Here is a 17,939-nt window from a genome sequence, read left to right on the forward strand (position 1 = left end):
TACTGATTATTGCTGAATATTACTGATTAGTTGAAATGCATTTTGTGTTCCCTTACCCTGCGTATGGGTATTAAGTAAACAAATTAAGCAACTGCTAAGTGTATTGTAATGATGATCAATGGTGCCTCTTTCAAAATTGTGAATGCCATAGCATCTGGCTTAAAACATGAATCAAGTTTAATCACTGGAAAGTTGTTGCATAATGCTCAGGTGACCTATAAGGCCCATGGGCCTCTTGTATTTTCTAATACCCAGATTTCAGGATCCCCCTCCCCCTAGAAACTCCCATCACTGGCCATTAGGTACTACCCCTTTCCCGTCTGTGACTAGGAATGCCCAGTATACCCTTGCCTCACTAAAAAATTGAGCCTAGTTACGGCCTTGAAATTTTTATACAGAAGCGAGAAAAAAGTTAACTTGGACCCCCCTCGGAAAACGCAGACCCCCACCGGTGAACGCAAATTTGTATGAAAGTGGTATGAAAAGTCAAAGGTTTGAAGGTTTGAAGTATTCAGTTCAATTCAATTTCTTTATTGATTCACCAAATATGTTGGCATACAACCATATTACATATAAAAGACAAATAATAAAATACATACATACATGCAAGTGTATGGATCAGTGAAGTCAACTATGCAGAGTTTTCTTGAAGATAAAACATAATCATTATGCAAGCATTATAGTATGGACAGTGATGAGTTGATAAATGCATTAAATATATATATTATAATTGCACTTTATTTTTGGAACGCAATTCAAAACATTCATATAAAAATTCACATAGCCTTCTAGAATGAACTGCATTGTCAGGTTTATGACTAACCCCCCCCCCCCCCCCCGAAATAGGTTTTTGAAGTTTGGGCGAGTTTAGGTTTTTTTTTTTTGCTTGTCAAAAAATTTCTGGGTTGAATTTTTTTTGGGACTGGGGTGGACCCCCCTGGAAAAAATTTCTGGATCCGCGCCTGTATACCTTGAGTCTGAGTAGCTCGATTCTTGATTAATTTTTCCAAATTCTTACCTCAATTGCAAAAAATGGAAGATTTCAAAAAATTACTCTCTCCTCTCACTTTCTACAATCGGCTCTGAATATTGATTGGCCGTTTCCAATAAATGTAAATTCTACTCCCTTTTAAGTTTGGGTGCAATTACATGTATATATACACATGTATTTGGCGTATCGTAACTTGTTTTTACATTAATAATAATTTAATATCGATACAAAAGAAATTAAATTAAATTTTGAATTACCTGCAGTAAAGGCATGGCCAACTCATAGCATGATTAAAGTTTCTTTTAACAGCTCTAAACTTAGGGATCTTTAGATTAATGTTTGTCTGCCATCTCCTGACCCAGAGTAAAATAATATTCTGTTGCATGGTCGGCATACATCTGAAACCCTTTTTACCATGATAAATTTATACATATTTTTTGAAAAGAAAATAGGCATTAAAAGGAAAAGAAATCATTTACTGGAATGTAAAGAAAAAATGATTCTGACCATTTTTCTCTAGTCAGCCAGTAGAGACAAACAAACATGTTTTTGAAAATGGCCTTAAATTTTTTTTAGGTCATTAGGTCAAACATCTATGTCAAAATCTTTAAGTCACAAACCATAGTTTTCCTAAAAGATGTTGGGACACTGACTGACAAGTATATATGTATATAATGTGAAAGTTCCATCATCTGTTGTCACAGTACAATAGTTGGATTTGAAGCTTAACAGGTCAAGGTCAATAACCATAGTGCATTCAGAAAGTTCCTGTATTTATTTGGATATGTATGAATGTCCTATCCATATCTTCATTTAGAAGCTATCACCCATGTTAAAATTTTTAAAAATAATGTCAAACTGATAAGGTCACAGGGTCAAATGTCTTTTTTTTTTCAAATAGTTAACAAAAGTTAAGGTCAAACTTCATGTCAAGGTCATGGGGTCAAAATACATAGTACAATTGTATATTTTGGAAAGGTCTTATCAAAACTAATGTATATGAAATATGTGGAGAAATCAAACAGAATTCTAGCTATTAGAACTGTGATATATAAAAGATTCACATACACATTAAGTGATAAGAACTTTTTCCTGAAAGAGCAAATTTGTTTTTAGGCATCCTTTGAGAGATTCTGCTTCAATACCATACGTAATTAACAGGGGGGGACCAAGTCCTTACGTCCCCCGATCATCAACATAAAGTAGACACTTAGTGCTTTCATTTCCTGTAAAAAATGTTAATTGAAAGCCAAGTTTGGAAACCGGGCATTTGAAATTGATGTTCTTGATTTTTTGTAAGAAAATTAATATTAAAGTATCTTGACACTTTTGATAAAAATACCCCACCCCCCGATCCCCCAAAAATAGGATTCATTGACTTTTAGCAACATTTAAAACTTTTTCATTATATTCAACATTTTGTCAAGTTTTTCAGGTAAGCAAAAAAAAAACAGCTTAAATTTTGGCTGGCCCCCCCACTTTCAAAAAATTTTACGACTGACTATAAATCGTTCTCGAAATTCATAACGTCATAATACATAGACAAGAGAAAAAAATTACGTCATTTTTATTTGATAAAATCACCAACTCATCAAAGTGAAATATAACAAATATTTCCAACTTAAAACTGAAGTTCAAAATTCAAAAACAGGGCCAAAAATGGACCAATGTGAACTTTCTTCTTTGTTTTTAGGCATCCTTTGAGAGATTCTGCTTCACTATAAATCGTTCTCTCTTTTCATTCAGTGATTCAAATAATCTAATTTCCCTGTAGAAACAGGATAACAAGTTTCTAGTATTTTTATTGTGATAAAATCATCAACTCATCAAAATACTGATAACAAGAACAAAAAAAATCCAACAAAGATTATAAAGAAAAACAAAATTCAATAAAAAGTTTTGTTGATTAAAGTCCAAGTGGTGGATCTTCTGACCAAAATGAACCATTCTGGAAAAATCCAAATCTGAAATAGAAAAATATTGTTAAGCAATAGAGCGGTTATCTAAATCTTTCTAATGAAAAAGGTAACAAGAGGCCCAGGGGCCACAGCGCTCACCTGAGCACATCAGGCTTGAATTTACTCCCCCCCCCCCCCCAGGCGTTCATTATTTGAACAAACTAGAATCTACACTACCTGAGGATGATTCCATATAAATATCACTAATCATAGCTTTGAAGTACTTGAAAAGAAGATTTTAAAAATTTTACCTATATATCCCTATGTAAAACTTGGGTCGGCCTTTTTGGCCCCACCCTATCCCCAGGGCCGGGGTCATGATTTGAACAAACTTGAATCTACACTACCTGAGGATGATTCCACATGAGTTTCATCTTTCCTGGCCCAGTGTAATTGAGAAGAAGATTTTTAAAGATTTTTCCTATATATTCCTATGTAAAACTTGGGTCGGCCATTTTGGCCCCACCCTTGCCCCGGGGGTCATGATTTGAACAAACTTGAATCTACATTACCTGAGATGATTCCACATGAGCTTTCCTGGCCCAGTGGTTCTGGAGAAGAAGATTTTTAAAGATTTTTCTTATATATTCCTATGTAAAATTTGGGTCGGCCATTTTGGCCCCACCCTTGCCCCGGGGGGCATGATTTGAACAAACTTGAATTCCACTACCTGAGGATGATTCCACATGAGTTTCTCTTTCCTGGCCCAGTGGTTCTGGAGAAGAAGATTTTTAAAGATTTTTCTTATATATTTCTATGTAAAATTTGGGTCGGCCATTTTGGCCCCACCCTTGCCCCGGGGGTCATGATTTGAACAAACTTGAATCTACATTACCTGAGGATGATTCCACATGAGTTTCATCTTTCCTGGCCCAGTGGTTCTGGAGAAGAAGATTTTTTAAAGATTTTTCCTATATATTCCTATGTAAAACTTGGGTCGGCCATTTTGGCCCCACCCTTGCCCCGGGGGTCATGATTTGAACAAACTTGAATTTGCACTACCTGAGGATGATTCCACAAGTTTCATCTTTCCTGGCCCAGTGGTTCTGGAGAAGAAGATTTTTAAAGATTTTTCCTATATATTCCTATGTAAAACTTGGGTCGGCCATTTTGGCTCCACCCTTGCCCCGGGGGTCATGATTTGAACAAACTTGAATCTACATTACCTGAGGATGATTCCACATGAGTTTCATCTTTCCTGGTCCAGTGGTTCTGGAGAAGAAGATTTTTAAAGATTTTTCTTATATATTCCAATGTAAAACTTGGGTCGGCAATTTTGGCCCCACCCTTGCCCCTGGGGTCATGATTTGAACAAACTTGAATCTACACTACCTGAGGATGATTCCACATGAGTTTCATCTTTCCTGGCCCAGTGGTTCTGGAGAAGAAAATTTTTAAAGATTTTTCCTATATATTCCTATGTAAAACTTGGGTCGGCCATTTTGGCCCCACCCTTGCCCCGTGGGTCATGATTTGAACAAACTTAAATCTACGCTACCTAAGGATGCTTTCACATAAGTTTCATCTTTCCTGGCCCAGTGGTTCTGGAGAAGAAGATTTTTTAAAAATGCCATTTATTTTTAACAAATTCATGATTATCTCCCCTTGGAAAAGGGCGTGGCCCTTCATTTGAACAAACTTGAATTCCCTTCACCCAAGGATACTTTGTGCCAAGTTTGGTTGAAATTGGCCCAGTGGTTCTTGAGAAGAAGATGAAAATGTGAAAAGTTTACGACGACAACAACGACAACAACAACGACGACGACGACAGACAACGGACAAATTTTGATCAGAAAAGCTCACTTGAGCCTTCAGCTCAGGTGAGCTAAAAATACCAAAAAGGGATCAATAAATCTCATAAAAACTATAGAAAATACAATTCTGTACCTAAGGCACAAACAAGACACCCCCCATTGAAATTCAAGTGGTGGGATCAGGTCCCTAAGAGAAGTAGGCATCCCCTATACTCTAACTTAAATATATATAAAATGCTAGTATGCTACTTCCCAAATTTAAAAAAATTAGGTATATGGGATCATTTCATGTCTAAGCTGTCTTAACTACATCCTGATATAAGAGATTAAAACTGATACTGTGTATCTTAATAATGTACAAAACAAATACTTAATTTAGTATTGACTCAGAACTTGCAATTGAATGGGATACCAAGAATGTTAAACTGGTTCCCCTATCGTCTCCGAGTCTGTTTCCTCTTTAACAGTAATTAATCTTTTACTGGTTCCTGGTCCTTCATCACTGTCAGACAGAGGCCTTTTAATGGAATCCCTGCCTGTTAAATTCTCCTCCACAGGAAGATAATGTCCGAGGGTTGTCTCAGTGGGGAATCCTTGTGAAGCCGGAGACACAGAGTGAACATCAGCTCCCCCTGGTGGAGATAACGAAGTTGTCAGAGGGTTGACAAAATTTGAAAACGTCTGTGCTATAGATTGAGGGGTGGGGGCTTGTTGAACTACTCGTGGAATGATGACTTGTTGAACTACATGTGGGGTGGTTCCTTGTTGAACATGTGGGGTGGTGGCCTGTTGAACCACATGTGGAATGGTGGTTTGTTGAACATGTGGAATGGTGGTTTGTTGAACATGTGGGGTGGTAGCCTGTTGAACATGTGGGGTGGTGGTCTGTTGAACCACATGTGGCGTGGTATCTTGCTGTAGCACGTGAAGTCTGGGCAGAACATGTGGATTGGCAGTCTGCTGTAGAGCTTGAGGTGCGGGAGCTTGCTGTAGATATAGCGCATTTCCCCGCTGTATGGTAAAGTAGGGTATACTCTGAGGTAGATTAACTGCATTTCCAGCAGCAGGACTGTTCAGTGTAAGAGGTAGCTGTGCTCTGATTATGTTAGTGGGTGGTGTCACTGGGTTTATATTCTGTGCCACAACAGAGTTTTGAGAAGAGGGTGGATGAACTTGTTTAACACTAGATGTCACCGTGTTCAGGAGTGGATAAACAAAATTGACACTAGATGGAGCTGTTCTCGGTGCACCTGTACCAGTTCTGTCTGACTCCTGCATAGCTTTCTGTATTATCTTTGGTATAAAAGGCCTTGTTGGAGCTGTGTTACTTGTCACAGAGGAATGAGATGAAGTAGGGATGGGTATAGAATAGTCAGTGTTTGTCAATACTGGATCCTTTTGAGGCCTTGATTTGTCAGCTGTGAAATTTCCCAATGGAAAATTGCTGGAAAAGGTCTCCACGGGTTCTAATTTTACTTCAGTCAATGCGAGGTTGTCTCCCCCTGGATTATTTGTGTGTATGCTGGTAGATGGCGCTGTTTGGCGAGTTCTAGGGTGGGTTGACCCCGGTGAGGTGGGCGGGGTGTCATCCTCAGACAACTGTTCTTGTTTGATATCGAAATCCTGGGAGAGAAGAACAAAAGGTTTAGATTTACAGACAACTTGGTACCTAAAAAAGATAAGACACGGGAAGAGATGTTTGTAAAACACTTAACCCCCCCCTCCCCCAATGAATATTTTTTTAACCCAAGGGGCATTAATCCCTCAAAAATTTCTTGATTGTACCTTAACAACCTATTCTTATGATAAATCTGTATACCAAATTTCATTTCACAATGTTCAATTTCTGCAAAGTTAATAAACTGTAAAAAAAAATTTTTTTTCTCATTTATAAGGGCAGATCACTATTACAGCTGCATAAAACTACCCTACAATTAGAACTCTTTAGTGTGCATTGTTTAGAACTTCCTTAACTTGCCACACATCTTTAGTGACGTACCCCATCCCCCTGTAAAACTATCCTACAATTAGAACTCTTTAGGGTTTATTGTTTAGAGCTCGTCCCCCCTGTAAAACTACCCTACAATTAGAACTCTTTAGTGTGCTTTGTTTTGAGCTTCCTTAACATGCCACACATCTTTAGTGACGTACCCAATCCCCCTGTAAAACTACCCTACATTAGAACTCTTTAGTGTGCATTGTTTAGACCTTCCTTAACTTCCAACACATCTGTAGTGACATACAACTGTACCTCATCCCCCTTTAAAACTATCCTACAATTAGAACTCTTTAGTGTGCTTTGTTTAGAGCTTCATTAACATCTGTAGTGACGTACCTCGTCCCCCTGTAGGTCACTGTCATCACTCGAGTCTTCATCAATGGACTCCGCTTCCTCGTCAACTGTCAACAGAACAAGAGATGTTTGTAAAACCTCTCCAAAGAAAATGAACTGAAACTGCAAATGATTGGAATTTTTCTAAGTCCAAGGGGCATAACTCTGTCATCGTACCAAAAACAGAACTTGGCCTAGATATTCATCTGACTAATCTGTATCTAAATTCCATTTCAATTTCAATGTGTGCAACCTCTCAAAAGAAAATGAAGGGAAACTGCAAATAGTTTAAGTCCAAGGGCATAACTCTGTCAAAAATGGTGCGATTGTACCCAAAACAAAACTTGACCTAGATATTCATCTGATATACCTGTAAACCAAATTTCATATCAGTATGTGCAACAGTTGTGCAGAAAATGAACAGAGATCAAATGGACCGACTGACAGCAGCAATATGCCCTCCCTTCTTCCAAGGGAGGGGGGGAGGCATAAAAACATTACAGTCCAAACAAAAGGTAAGAAGAATCTGTTATCCACAAGAAGGGCATCAACTCTAGATCTGGGAAAGAGAAATACGACTTGCATGATTTTGTATCAGCTTGAAATAAATTAAGAAACCTTGCATTAATTTTTAAAATTCGGAGGAATACTATAAATTTTCATGAGCACATTGTCTGCCTAATTATGTAAAAATTAAAATTCTCATGTCAGAATAAAAACTGATTTGCAGTACACTAGGGCTGTCACGGTTCCAAAATTTTTCGGGTCGGGTCGGTTCTGATTTTTTAAGGTTCGGTTTCGGGTTTCTCGGGTCGGGTAGGTAATGGAAGAAAAGCTCATGATTTGTATTATTTTCAACAATAAAAAGAATATTTTCATTTAATCTTAGAAATAGCAACATTATAACTAGTTTAAAGTAGCCTCCTGACTAGACAACAATTGTACCAAATTATTTAAATCACCTTATAATGACAACGTACTAACAAATGTCTTGTTTTTGACGCCATTTTTATAGTAAAATCTACTTTATTTAACAAATCGGAACCGAACCGAATTCCGGAAAAACGGAACCGTACCCGACCCGAATTAACTGTCATTTCGGGTACCCGTGACAGCCCTACAGTACACTGTACATTTATTAGATACCCAGATTCGGCTGTACTTGTTAACTATACACATCAGTACCTTCTAACTGCAGTAAGATGTCCTTATTTCCTGTGTGAGTGTCTGTAGAAGGTGTCAGGTCTAGAACTGTAACAACAAAATAAACAGTTTTAAAACTGCAGCTTCATAAAATATCACTTTAATTCTATGGGTTGAGGAGATTACAATAAAACATGCATATAAAGAATTGCAAGGGACAGACAATTTGTGCAAAATTTTGTATATCAGTTAAGTTTACAGCATTTATTACGGTCAAGGAAAATGAAAATAATTTTTCAAAGGGAAAGAAAATCCCTCCCCTATAAGTTTCAGTTCATTACAGTTAAACCTGTCTAATCCGACATGCACTGGGAGACAAAATTTTGTGTTGAAATAGACAGTGTGTCAGGTATTGCACAGTGAAAAAAAAACAACTAAATAGTAAATTGGAAACAAATTTAAAGTTTGAATTCACATTGTGTCCATTTCACAGGTGTCGGACTTAACAGTTTTCACGGTTTAAAGGTACTTAGACACAGATTTGAAGTCAATATTTTCTCTATAATATTATGACATATATTTTAATAGCATTTCAATTAAAAATTAATTAAAAATCTTATTACATATAAAAGATATTAAAACTTCAAATTTTTCGGCGGGTTTGATTGACACATGCTTGCACTTTCACAAATTTTTACCTTATTCTTAATCCTTAGGAAAAGTGGCAATCTTGTTGTGTATTAATGAGAAATATTTAAACTTTTATCCAGAAAAATAATTTTAAACAGAGTAGAGATGTTAGAAAACAAAACTCCTTAACAAGTATCGTCATTCCGAACTAAGAGTTGCGTACATAGTTTAGCAAATCGAGCACACTCGTGTTATGTACACAGTTTTTGTAAACAGGGCAAGAGTTCTGTTTTTGTTTATGTTTAGAATTCACTGGGTGCGTTCTAAATCGTCACAGTCTGCTTACCACAACTGCATGGACTGACAATATATTGTTTGTTTTGCTTTTGAACATGTCTACTCTGAATTTTCTGGATTATAGTATTGATATTTTCCATTTCATAGGCGTAGTCACAAGGGGGGCAGCGGGGGCACTAGCCCCCCCCACTTTCAGATCTGGGGGGGGGGGGCCAGTGTATGGTTTTTTTTTTTTTTTTTTTTTTTGCTTGTCAAAGAATTTCTGGAGTTAGCCCCCCCCCCACTTTTAAAGTTGGTTTTTTTTTTTTTTTTTTTTTTGCTTGTCAAAGAATTTAGTTGAGCCCCCCACTTTTAAGTTTGTGACTACGCCTCTCTATTTATATACAACGAGATTGCCACTTTACCTAAGGATTAAGAAGAAAATTAAATTTGTAAAGGTGCAAGGATGTGTCAATCAAACCCGCCAAAAAATTTGAAAAAATAATATCTTTTATATGAAATAAGATTTTTAATTAATTTTTGTGTGAAATGCTATTAAAATATATAAGTCGTAATATTATAGAGAAAATAAGAACTTCAAATCTGTGTCCAAGTACCTTAATTTAAGTGTTACGGCTGTAGAAAAAAAAAAGTTCTTTTTTACTGTATCTCACTATCTGCACCAGAACTACTGTAAACCAACTTTTATTCGCGACGACTTTATTTCACGATTTTATGAGGGTAAACTATTTTGCGATGATTTTTTTTTTGGATGAAGCCATTTTTGATCTGTTGTTTATAGATACAGAGACTTGAAGGATCCGTTTGCGGCGAGAAATATTCGTGAAACTCATGAACTTTTCTCGCAGGTGAATAAAAGTTGGTTTACAGTATTACAGACTTACCCTGTTGTTTGTTTGAGATCACTGGTCCTGAGTTCGGTGTATCCTGTGTTCTACAAAGAATAAAAAAAACATCAAAATAAGGCCATAAAAAAATAATTTCTTGGTTTTCAGGCCCTATCTCATCTGTTCCAAGGGTGCCTCATTGATCCTTTTTAATGCTTTATCAATGAAATAAAAACAACAAATCACCTCCCTCTTTTTTTTCTGAATTAAGGAAGAAGTATTTCAGAATTGTTTATATATAGCAATTTTTCAGAATTTTAAAGTTCAGTTCTGGATTAGGCCTAGAAAAAAAATATGTTTGTTTCCGCTTTCCCAACCGACCCCAATTTATAGTGCCGACCCTAAAATATTTTTTAATGCTTTTGTCCCATGAAGTGCAAGATTTCACCCAGGGAATTAGTCTCCAACTTTGCAAGCTTTTCAAGACAGAAAGAAGTTTGAGTCACCTTTCTATTGTAAGTTTAAGTCACAGAAATGATTGAAAACACCATTTCTTTTTTCATTAATGTTACTTCTATACACGTTTTGATTAAAGAAGTAAAAAAAATTTACCCAAAAAAAAATTGCCTTCCTACCTACCCTATATTTTTTCAGCCTGAAAGCCGAAACGAACATTTTTTTTTCTTGGCCATACATACCTTTCTAAAGGACATGAGCCATGGCAGTGGATTTCGTGAACCTCAATCAGATGTTTGGCGATGTCGCTATCGTTGAGCCAGTAAAACCGTCCAATCAGACGCTTCCATGCACTGGCCGCGTCGCCCACCAGTAGATTCCTGTACTCGTTCATTCCGGTGAAATGATCGTCTTTTCCAGACCAAGAGTTTGTGTGAGTCGGAGTTGATGACGCAGCAGTATTCTGGAATCCAGTCGTGGCGGATATAGACGGAAGATTTTGGCACAGAATGTCGGACATTTCCCTCTTCCTCTGGTCCTCCAGTCTGGAATTGTGGGACGTTACGTCAACCACCTGGTTGTCTAACACTGCGACGCTGGTGGTCTTGATACAGTGATTGGTATACCTCTGACTAAGACCCGCCTCCTCGCTCAGGCTAGACATAAACGAGTTGAGGGTGTTCTTCCCTAAAGAAGCTTTATCATACCACTGCCCGTCTGAGTCTCTGACTCTTTTCTTGGCTCGCTGCCAGAAGTTTGGGTTGTCAGGATGTAACTTGGAGATATATTTCTTAAAAGACGTCACGGGGCAGGACGGGTCACCTGAAATACACAAACAAACAATACACAAACAAACAATACACAAACAAACAAAGGACGGGTCACCTGAAATACACAAACAAACAATACACCAAAAAACAACCAATACACAAACAAACAATACACAAACAAACAATACACTGGGCAGGACGGGTCACCTGAAATACACAAACAACCAATACACAAACAAATAAAGGACAGGTCACCTGATTCAGAAATACACAAACAAACAATACACAAACAAACAAACAATACACAAACAAACAAACAATACACTGGGCAGGACGGGTCACCTGAAATACACAAACAACCAATACACAAACAAATAAAGGACGGGTCACCTGATTCAGAAATACACAAACAAACAATACACAAACAAACAAACAATACACAAACAAACAAACAATACACAAACAAACAAACAATATACAAACAACCAATACACAAACAAACAAACAATACACAAACAACCAATACACAAACAAACAAACAATACAAAAACAACCAATACACCAACAAACAAACAATACACAAACAATCTAGGGTTATTTCCGCCCAGCATTACAATTTTGCTGGCCCAGTTATAATTCTGTTAATTAAAAGAAATCACACTGACGTTTTTATTAAAATTTGCCTCGTTTAAATTTGCCCACGTGACAAGAGAAAAACGTACAGAATGAAACAGGGGAGAAAATTTCCCTGTGAACAGATTATTTACTTTTTTCCCCCAAAAAAACTACCATATATACTCGCCTATAAGTCGGTTGTATTTAATAAGCTTATATATCATAGGGACTGACCTATTATATAATACATGTACCATTCATTTTATAGCTCGCCTATAGACAGACATAGAGTTTTATACCAGAAATTAACTCCCAAAAATCCAACTTATAGGAGAGTATATACTGTATTGTTGCTTTTCATTGGTTTATGCCTAACATGTGACTATTCAGTATTGGCTAGATTTCTGCATCTGGCAAGGGGGGATTTATAATGGGCATTATGGGTCACATATTTTAATGTAAACATCTGAAATATCAAATCTTGCAACCTCTTTTTAAGAAAAAAATTCATTCATTTGATTCTTTGCAAGATACTGGAAAAATCAACTCCTAGGCTAGACATTTAAGAAAGACACCCTGTATACATCAACCTCAAGCTGAAATGAACAGGATAATTGGATATTTCAATAAGGCCAAGCTTAAAAAATTCTTTGTTTGCATTTGCCGACCTATAATTTTTAGACTGGGTCGGTAGGTAGGCATTCTTTTTTTTTTTTTGGAAAAAAAATTGGGTTTTTTGTTAGATAACAAATAAAAGAGGTTTTCTTAGATCTACTACACTTGAATAAACTCAACTCTTGTTAAAAACCACTGATTGATAAAACAAAAGTCGAAATTTGAAAAAGAAACAGTTTCAATATTCTGAAAAATTGAAAAAAAAAAAAAAAAAATTACAAAATGGCTAGAAAAAAGTTTGGGTCGGGTGCATTTTCAGTGGGTCGGTAGGCAACTGCAAACAAACTTCTTTTTATTTTAGGGCTAACCACATGGCTTTGAATGATCACTGGAAATAAATTTTCAACTCCCAGGCAAGGAAATATAGCTAGTAGTCACATGTCAATCAAAAAATCAGATCATAAGACATAACTCTTTCTCGGGTCAATATGATGATTTGGCTACCAAAGGAGTAAAGTACAGTGCAGTGGTGGATTTAAGGGGCGCACACCCCCCGCCCCCTAAATTTGTCAAAATTAGCATTATAAGTCACAGTTTCGTCTACAAAATGTAATGTCAACTTGAACTTGGTAGACCTCATTGTCACCCTACAAAATCTCTAGAACCCAAGAGCTTCCGTGGGCTTTGCCCCCTTGGCCCCCACCAAGGCTTTGCCCTGGACCCACTCGGGGCCTTAAGGCGGCCCCCAGACCCCTTGCCTACTTTTGGCGCCCCTCTAACTTCAATTTCTGAATCTGCACCTGCAGTGTATTCACTAAGAGTGTTAGACTCATCTGAATGCAGGACACTTTAATAGTTTCCCTATCATCATTTTGAGCTAACACTGTCACACCAATAAATGATAAATGTAGTAATGTATATGACTGAATGATTCAAAGTCTTTCTCAATATACAAAATAAAGTGCCACGCCACAGCATGATACGCCCGTCAAAAAATTACAATTACAATGTATCTTAAACAGTTAAAAGTGCAGGAAAATCATGTCAACCTTGATTTTAAGATTTCAATGATTTTTACACAATTAAAAAAACAATGTTATATAATCGATAATTTGAACTATTAAAAAATTATAATTCATATTGCACATTCATAGATTTCTATACATGTGACCAAATGCCTATCATATTAGGCAACAACTTTATCACAATTTACAAACAACTTAATCTAAATTACCTAGGCCCATTAATTCTGGCCAAAAATAAAAGGCTGGCCATCAAATATAAACTGACCAACAGTTCTTCTGCAATTCCCATAAGACCACGTCCCTTTGAAGAAAATAAAAGAGACATGCATAGCCTTTAAAAATTGAACACATTAATTAATCTTTAACTCGATTGTCTACTCATTACTGGGCCCAAAAGATTTTTCGATAGTCGGCACTATCTACCATTAAACATTTTTAAAACATACAAAACATCAATGATTTTTTTTTTAGATTTAATGTCAGACAGTTAATTGTTAATATGCAATTCATATGGACATGACAATGCTCACCCCGTTTTGGTCCATAAAATTAATTTTTAAGTTCATAATATTATGTAATATCAAAATACTAAAAATATAAATATCAAATTATATTTTAATTTTTTCAATTTATACAAATTCATTTTAAAACTAAGGCTAGCCAACAAGAATTATTTTTAATCAAACCAGGCATTACCCATTTGGCCCAATACTCAAGGGATTGATAGCACCTGATGATCTTACAGCTACTCCTTTCACTAAATCATTAATTTCTCTCTCTAATTTGACATGCAATTTTCTGTTATCAAAATTCTTCTTGACCAGTGCTTGATAATTAGACTCATGACATGGAAGAATTTCTCCTAACATACATTATATTTGATCAAATTGCTGTCAAGTATATGCTAAAAACAATAAGTATTTTCTTGATTTAACATTTTTCTAATAAGGTTAGTGCAATAGTTTTACATTTTTTTGAATGTGTAAATGAATAGAAAAATAGACATATTTTTTTTAAAATTCCACTTAAATTAAAGGTCACAGTGACCTTGAAATAGGTCGCGACACACCTTCTACCTAAGATGCATAAACTGGCCAAGTTTGATGATCCTAAGTCTAATAGTTTTCTAGTTACGGACCGGACAAGATTTTTCCATATTTGGCTATAACTTTTTAATTATAGGTCAGAGCGACCTACTTTTTGTGCGCGACACACCTTCTACCCAAGATGTATCAGCTGACAAAGTTTGATAACTCTAGGCCTTATAGTATTAAAGTTATGAGCCTACACGAGAAAAGCTATTTACACGACGGTCGTGCAAATAGCTATTGCAAAGTGACAGATATATACATGAAGCCTATAACATAATACGTCCCGTCTTAAGACGGGCGTATAACAAAGATATTCATGTAATATATATACTCTAATATGGTCACCCATCCAAGGGTCAACCAGGCTAGCCGTTGCTCAAGACAAATTGCCTGAAATATAGGGAGACGTCATTTTCATTGTTTTAGAAAACACAAGCTGCAACTTTTTCAGCAATTATTTTTCATAATTTCAGTTGATACACATAAACTGTCGGCTACAGTACTTATTAGTGTTGTAAAATCGGACAAATTTTGCTATCGATTGTCAAATTGAATCGGAAGAACACAATCGATTATATAATCGATAATTTGAACTATTAAAAAAGGTTAACTTTATTTATTCAGCACGAGTAGAATTCCATGACATGTGACTGCAAACTTCAACTTATCTTTATAGGCATACGACTTTTTACACAATTTACAAATAACCGTGTCCATCTGTAAATTATTTTTGCATGAAGGCCCATCGCCCTTTTTTCCGAAACCAAAATACTCCAAACTTTAGATCGTGTTGCACCAGGATATGGATATAACTTGGCGTCAACCTCTTCACCATGCACGTTCGCCATTTTGTTTACCGCCAATTAGAGTGACGTCCCTTTGGTGAAAATAAAAGTTAAACCTGATCGGCTTTAAAAATAGAACGATCTATCGATCATAATATTTACAATCGATTGTCGCCGATCTGGGCCTTTAAACGACGATTTTTCGATAGTCGGCGACTATCGTAACAACACTAGTACTTATAATGAGGTGACCTGTTAACAAACCTGTGGAATCCTGGGATTGAAGCAGCGTCACTCTGAGTGAGTGGTTTGTATATCTCTGAGATAACCCTGCTTTTTCGGAAATTTTTGCCATCATGTTCCCTAAGGTATTATGACCCATAGCTACATTGTCGTACCACAGGTGACAATGCTCGTGACTGCGTTTTGGTCTTTGGAAAAATCGTACACAGTTTGGATTTAGTCGTCTCTTGTACTCCAAAAAAGATGTCACTGGGCAATAAAGAGGGTTATCTAAAAAAATAAATAAATGGAAATTTATATTTTAAAGAAATTTTATGCAATTTTTACAAGCAAACAGTGTCGCATGGCAAAAAGAAAATTCTCACAAATTGATTAATTGATTTACAGAATATCTTACAAACCTGGCATCGCGTACATCCTTCCCTCAGCTTGGTTGGTATCCGTTTGTTGGATCTGTGTGTCTTTCCCTTTCTCTAAATCAATGTACAGTCTACCCTCCGAATCACGCCGGGCGATGAAATCCGTGGTTCGTAACTTGTGTAAATTCTCTCGACCACGGCGTCCAAAATACAGTATCACATCCACAAAAACTTTCTCCTGGAGTTTAACATTATCCTGTAGATCAAAATACTGGTACATGCAGTTTTATATATCACTTTTTATATACAATAATGTAAAGAGAGATTTCTGTTATCCCATTGAAAATTTTAAGGTCTTTAGTAGCAGCTTTGAATGCCAGTTGTGACTTGATGAAATCCTTTCCGTGGGTGATATCCAGAGAGGCTGGTGAATTCACTAAGAGGTGTCTGTTGAGACCATGTTTAATGGAAAATAAAGTGCTACGTTTATAAAGCTTTCCGCCAACTGTTCTAGCTTCGGCATAAAATTTACACAAAAGAGAATCTAGCTCCTCTGGTCCCAGCAACTCGAAATCTGGGGAGAGGCCTTTCTCTGTTAAATAGCCACGAAAGACTTTGACAGCCGATCTTGTGGACCGCTGGGTGTTTTCTGCATCTCTGTCGTTCACGAGTTTTTCTAACTGGGCCTCTTCAAGCGATGCGAATCTCGCCATCTTTCCTGAGTCGCCTAACGTCTGCAGAAGTTATATACACGACGGTCGTGTATATAGACACTGCCCGAAATTTCATTGGACGAAAATCATAAATATAACAGATGTTTTTCCCCCATATCTATTTTTAGCTTAATGCACAGAGAAATAAAAGTTATATTCATCTGAATGACTTGGCTCAGGTGAATATAATATTTTTGTGTTTTGTTTGTTGAATCATTCAATCATATAATCACGACCATGGTAATACATTCGGATCGAATCTGTTTTTCTTATTTTCTCATGTCGATTATATATTTTTTTTATTTTACAATTTCGAACCCGATCAAAAATAAAAACTGAATGAATAAATATCCTTACCTGGACGATCATACATCCGTGTTTGTTTAGAGGAGCCTGGGTCACCGCCGTTGCCTCGTATCGAGTTCTGTGTCGGTCTTTCCCTTACAGTGACGAATTCTCTCCCCGCCGAGTCAACACAAATGATAAAATCCCCCTTTGTCAGCTCTCTTAGACTCTGACGTTTCCGCTTGCAGAAGTAATACAGATATTCAAACATTGTCTTATTTTGCAGCCCCTGTGGCGTATCGGTATTAAACACCGTGCTGTACAACTTTGCTATATCCTGGGGACAAATGGGGATCTTTTGCTTCGTTTCCCCGATTCCGTCTGCCTCTAGTTTTTTAATCAACGCCTTGAACACCGCATTACTCGATGAAAACTTTTTATCTGTGACTATATCTTCCTTCCTCAGCTTCAGAAAGTATTTCTGCAGCCCGTAACGGAGGGATATCATTGACTTTTTGGCGTACCTCTCTCCGTCTGCTTTCTTCATTTCGGAATAAAATGTTCTTAACAGGTCGTTCACTTCTGCGGTTGATAATTTACTGATAACATCTCGCTGTATTCCTTTCTGGATTAAAAACCCGTCAAATGCAGTAATAGCGGCCTTTATAAGCCTCTTTGTGTGTGCTCCAGTATATTGGTCGCCAAGAAACCCCTGCATACCCTGCTCTGCAGCGTCTACTATTCTGTCCGCCATGTTGAATGTAAACAACCAAGGTGATAGCTCCGCCCTCCTTGTGTCTGATTGGTCGATTTAGAAAAGGTATATTAGTGATGAACAATAACTCACATTTTTCCGGGCTTTATTTTATATGTCTTCCGGTTTAAGATTTTAAATTATTTTTAAAGAAATATAACTATTTTCCTATTCATTTCTAAAGACAAAGAACAAATTAATAACAAGACCGCTAATTAAATAGATGTCAGTGTTTCAAATGGATTAGGACGTCAAGGAGAAATAAAGAAATTTCAATCGGGATCGGGTTAACAAAA

At 36.7% G+C, this 17,939-nt stretch overlaps 1 protein-coding gene across 1 annotated transcript; it reads right to left on the bottom strand.

Annotated features, from left to right (window-relative positions):
- Window positions 1-2,773: 2,773 nt before the first annotated feature.
- On the bottom strand, window positions 2,774-16,171 carry LOC134283225 (uncharacterized). Its single transcript, XM_062765673.1, has 8 exons — window positions 15,934-16,171; window positions 15,554-15,802; window positions 10,631-11,210; window positions 9,990-10,039; window positions 8,221-8,286; window positions 7,039-7,103; window positions 5,116-6,326; window positions 2,774-2,955 (listed from the first exon to the last, which is right to left on the bottom strand). Exons 1-7 carry the CDS (start codon window positions 16,169-16,171, stop codon window positions 5,124-5,126), a joined length of 2,451 nt encoding a protein of 816 aa, XP_062621657.1. The 3' UTR covers window positions 2,774-2,955; window positions 5,116-5,123.
- Window positions 16,172-17,939: the final 1,768 nt, after the last annotated feature.

This window comes from Saccostrea cucullata, unplaced genomic scaffold (assembly GCF_032062105.1).
Source record: "Saccostrea cucullata isolate Sc308-1 unplaced genomic scaffold, CSIRO_AGI_Scuc_v1 ctg870, whole genome shotgun sequence".
NCBI classification, from domain to species: Eukaryota; Metazoa; Mollusca; class Bivalvia; order Ostreida; family Ostreidae; genus Saccostrea; species Saccostrea cuccullata.

What these genes read in the sequence shown, in the direction of transcription:
- LOC134283225 (XM_062765673.1), bottom strand. Translation starts at nt 16,171, where the DNA reads ATGTACCAGTATTTTGATCTACAGGATAATGTTAAACTCCAGGAGAAA. An exon ending in GGCTCATGTCCTTTAGAAAG is followed by an intron (nt 10,040 to 10,630) that starts GTATGTATGGCC and finishes TATTCTTTGTAG; the next exon opens with AACACAGGATACACCGAACT. An exon ending in CATCTTACTGCAGTTAGAAG is followed by an intron (nt 7,104 to 8,220) that starts GTACTGATGTGT and finishes TTCTGTTGACAG; the next exon opens with TTGACGAGGAAGCGGAGTCC.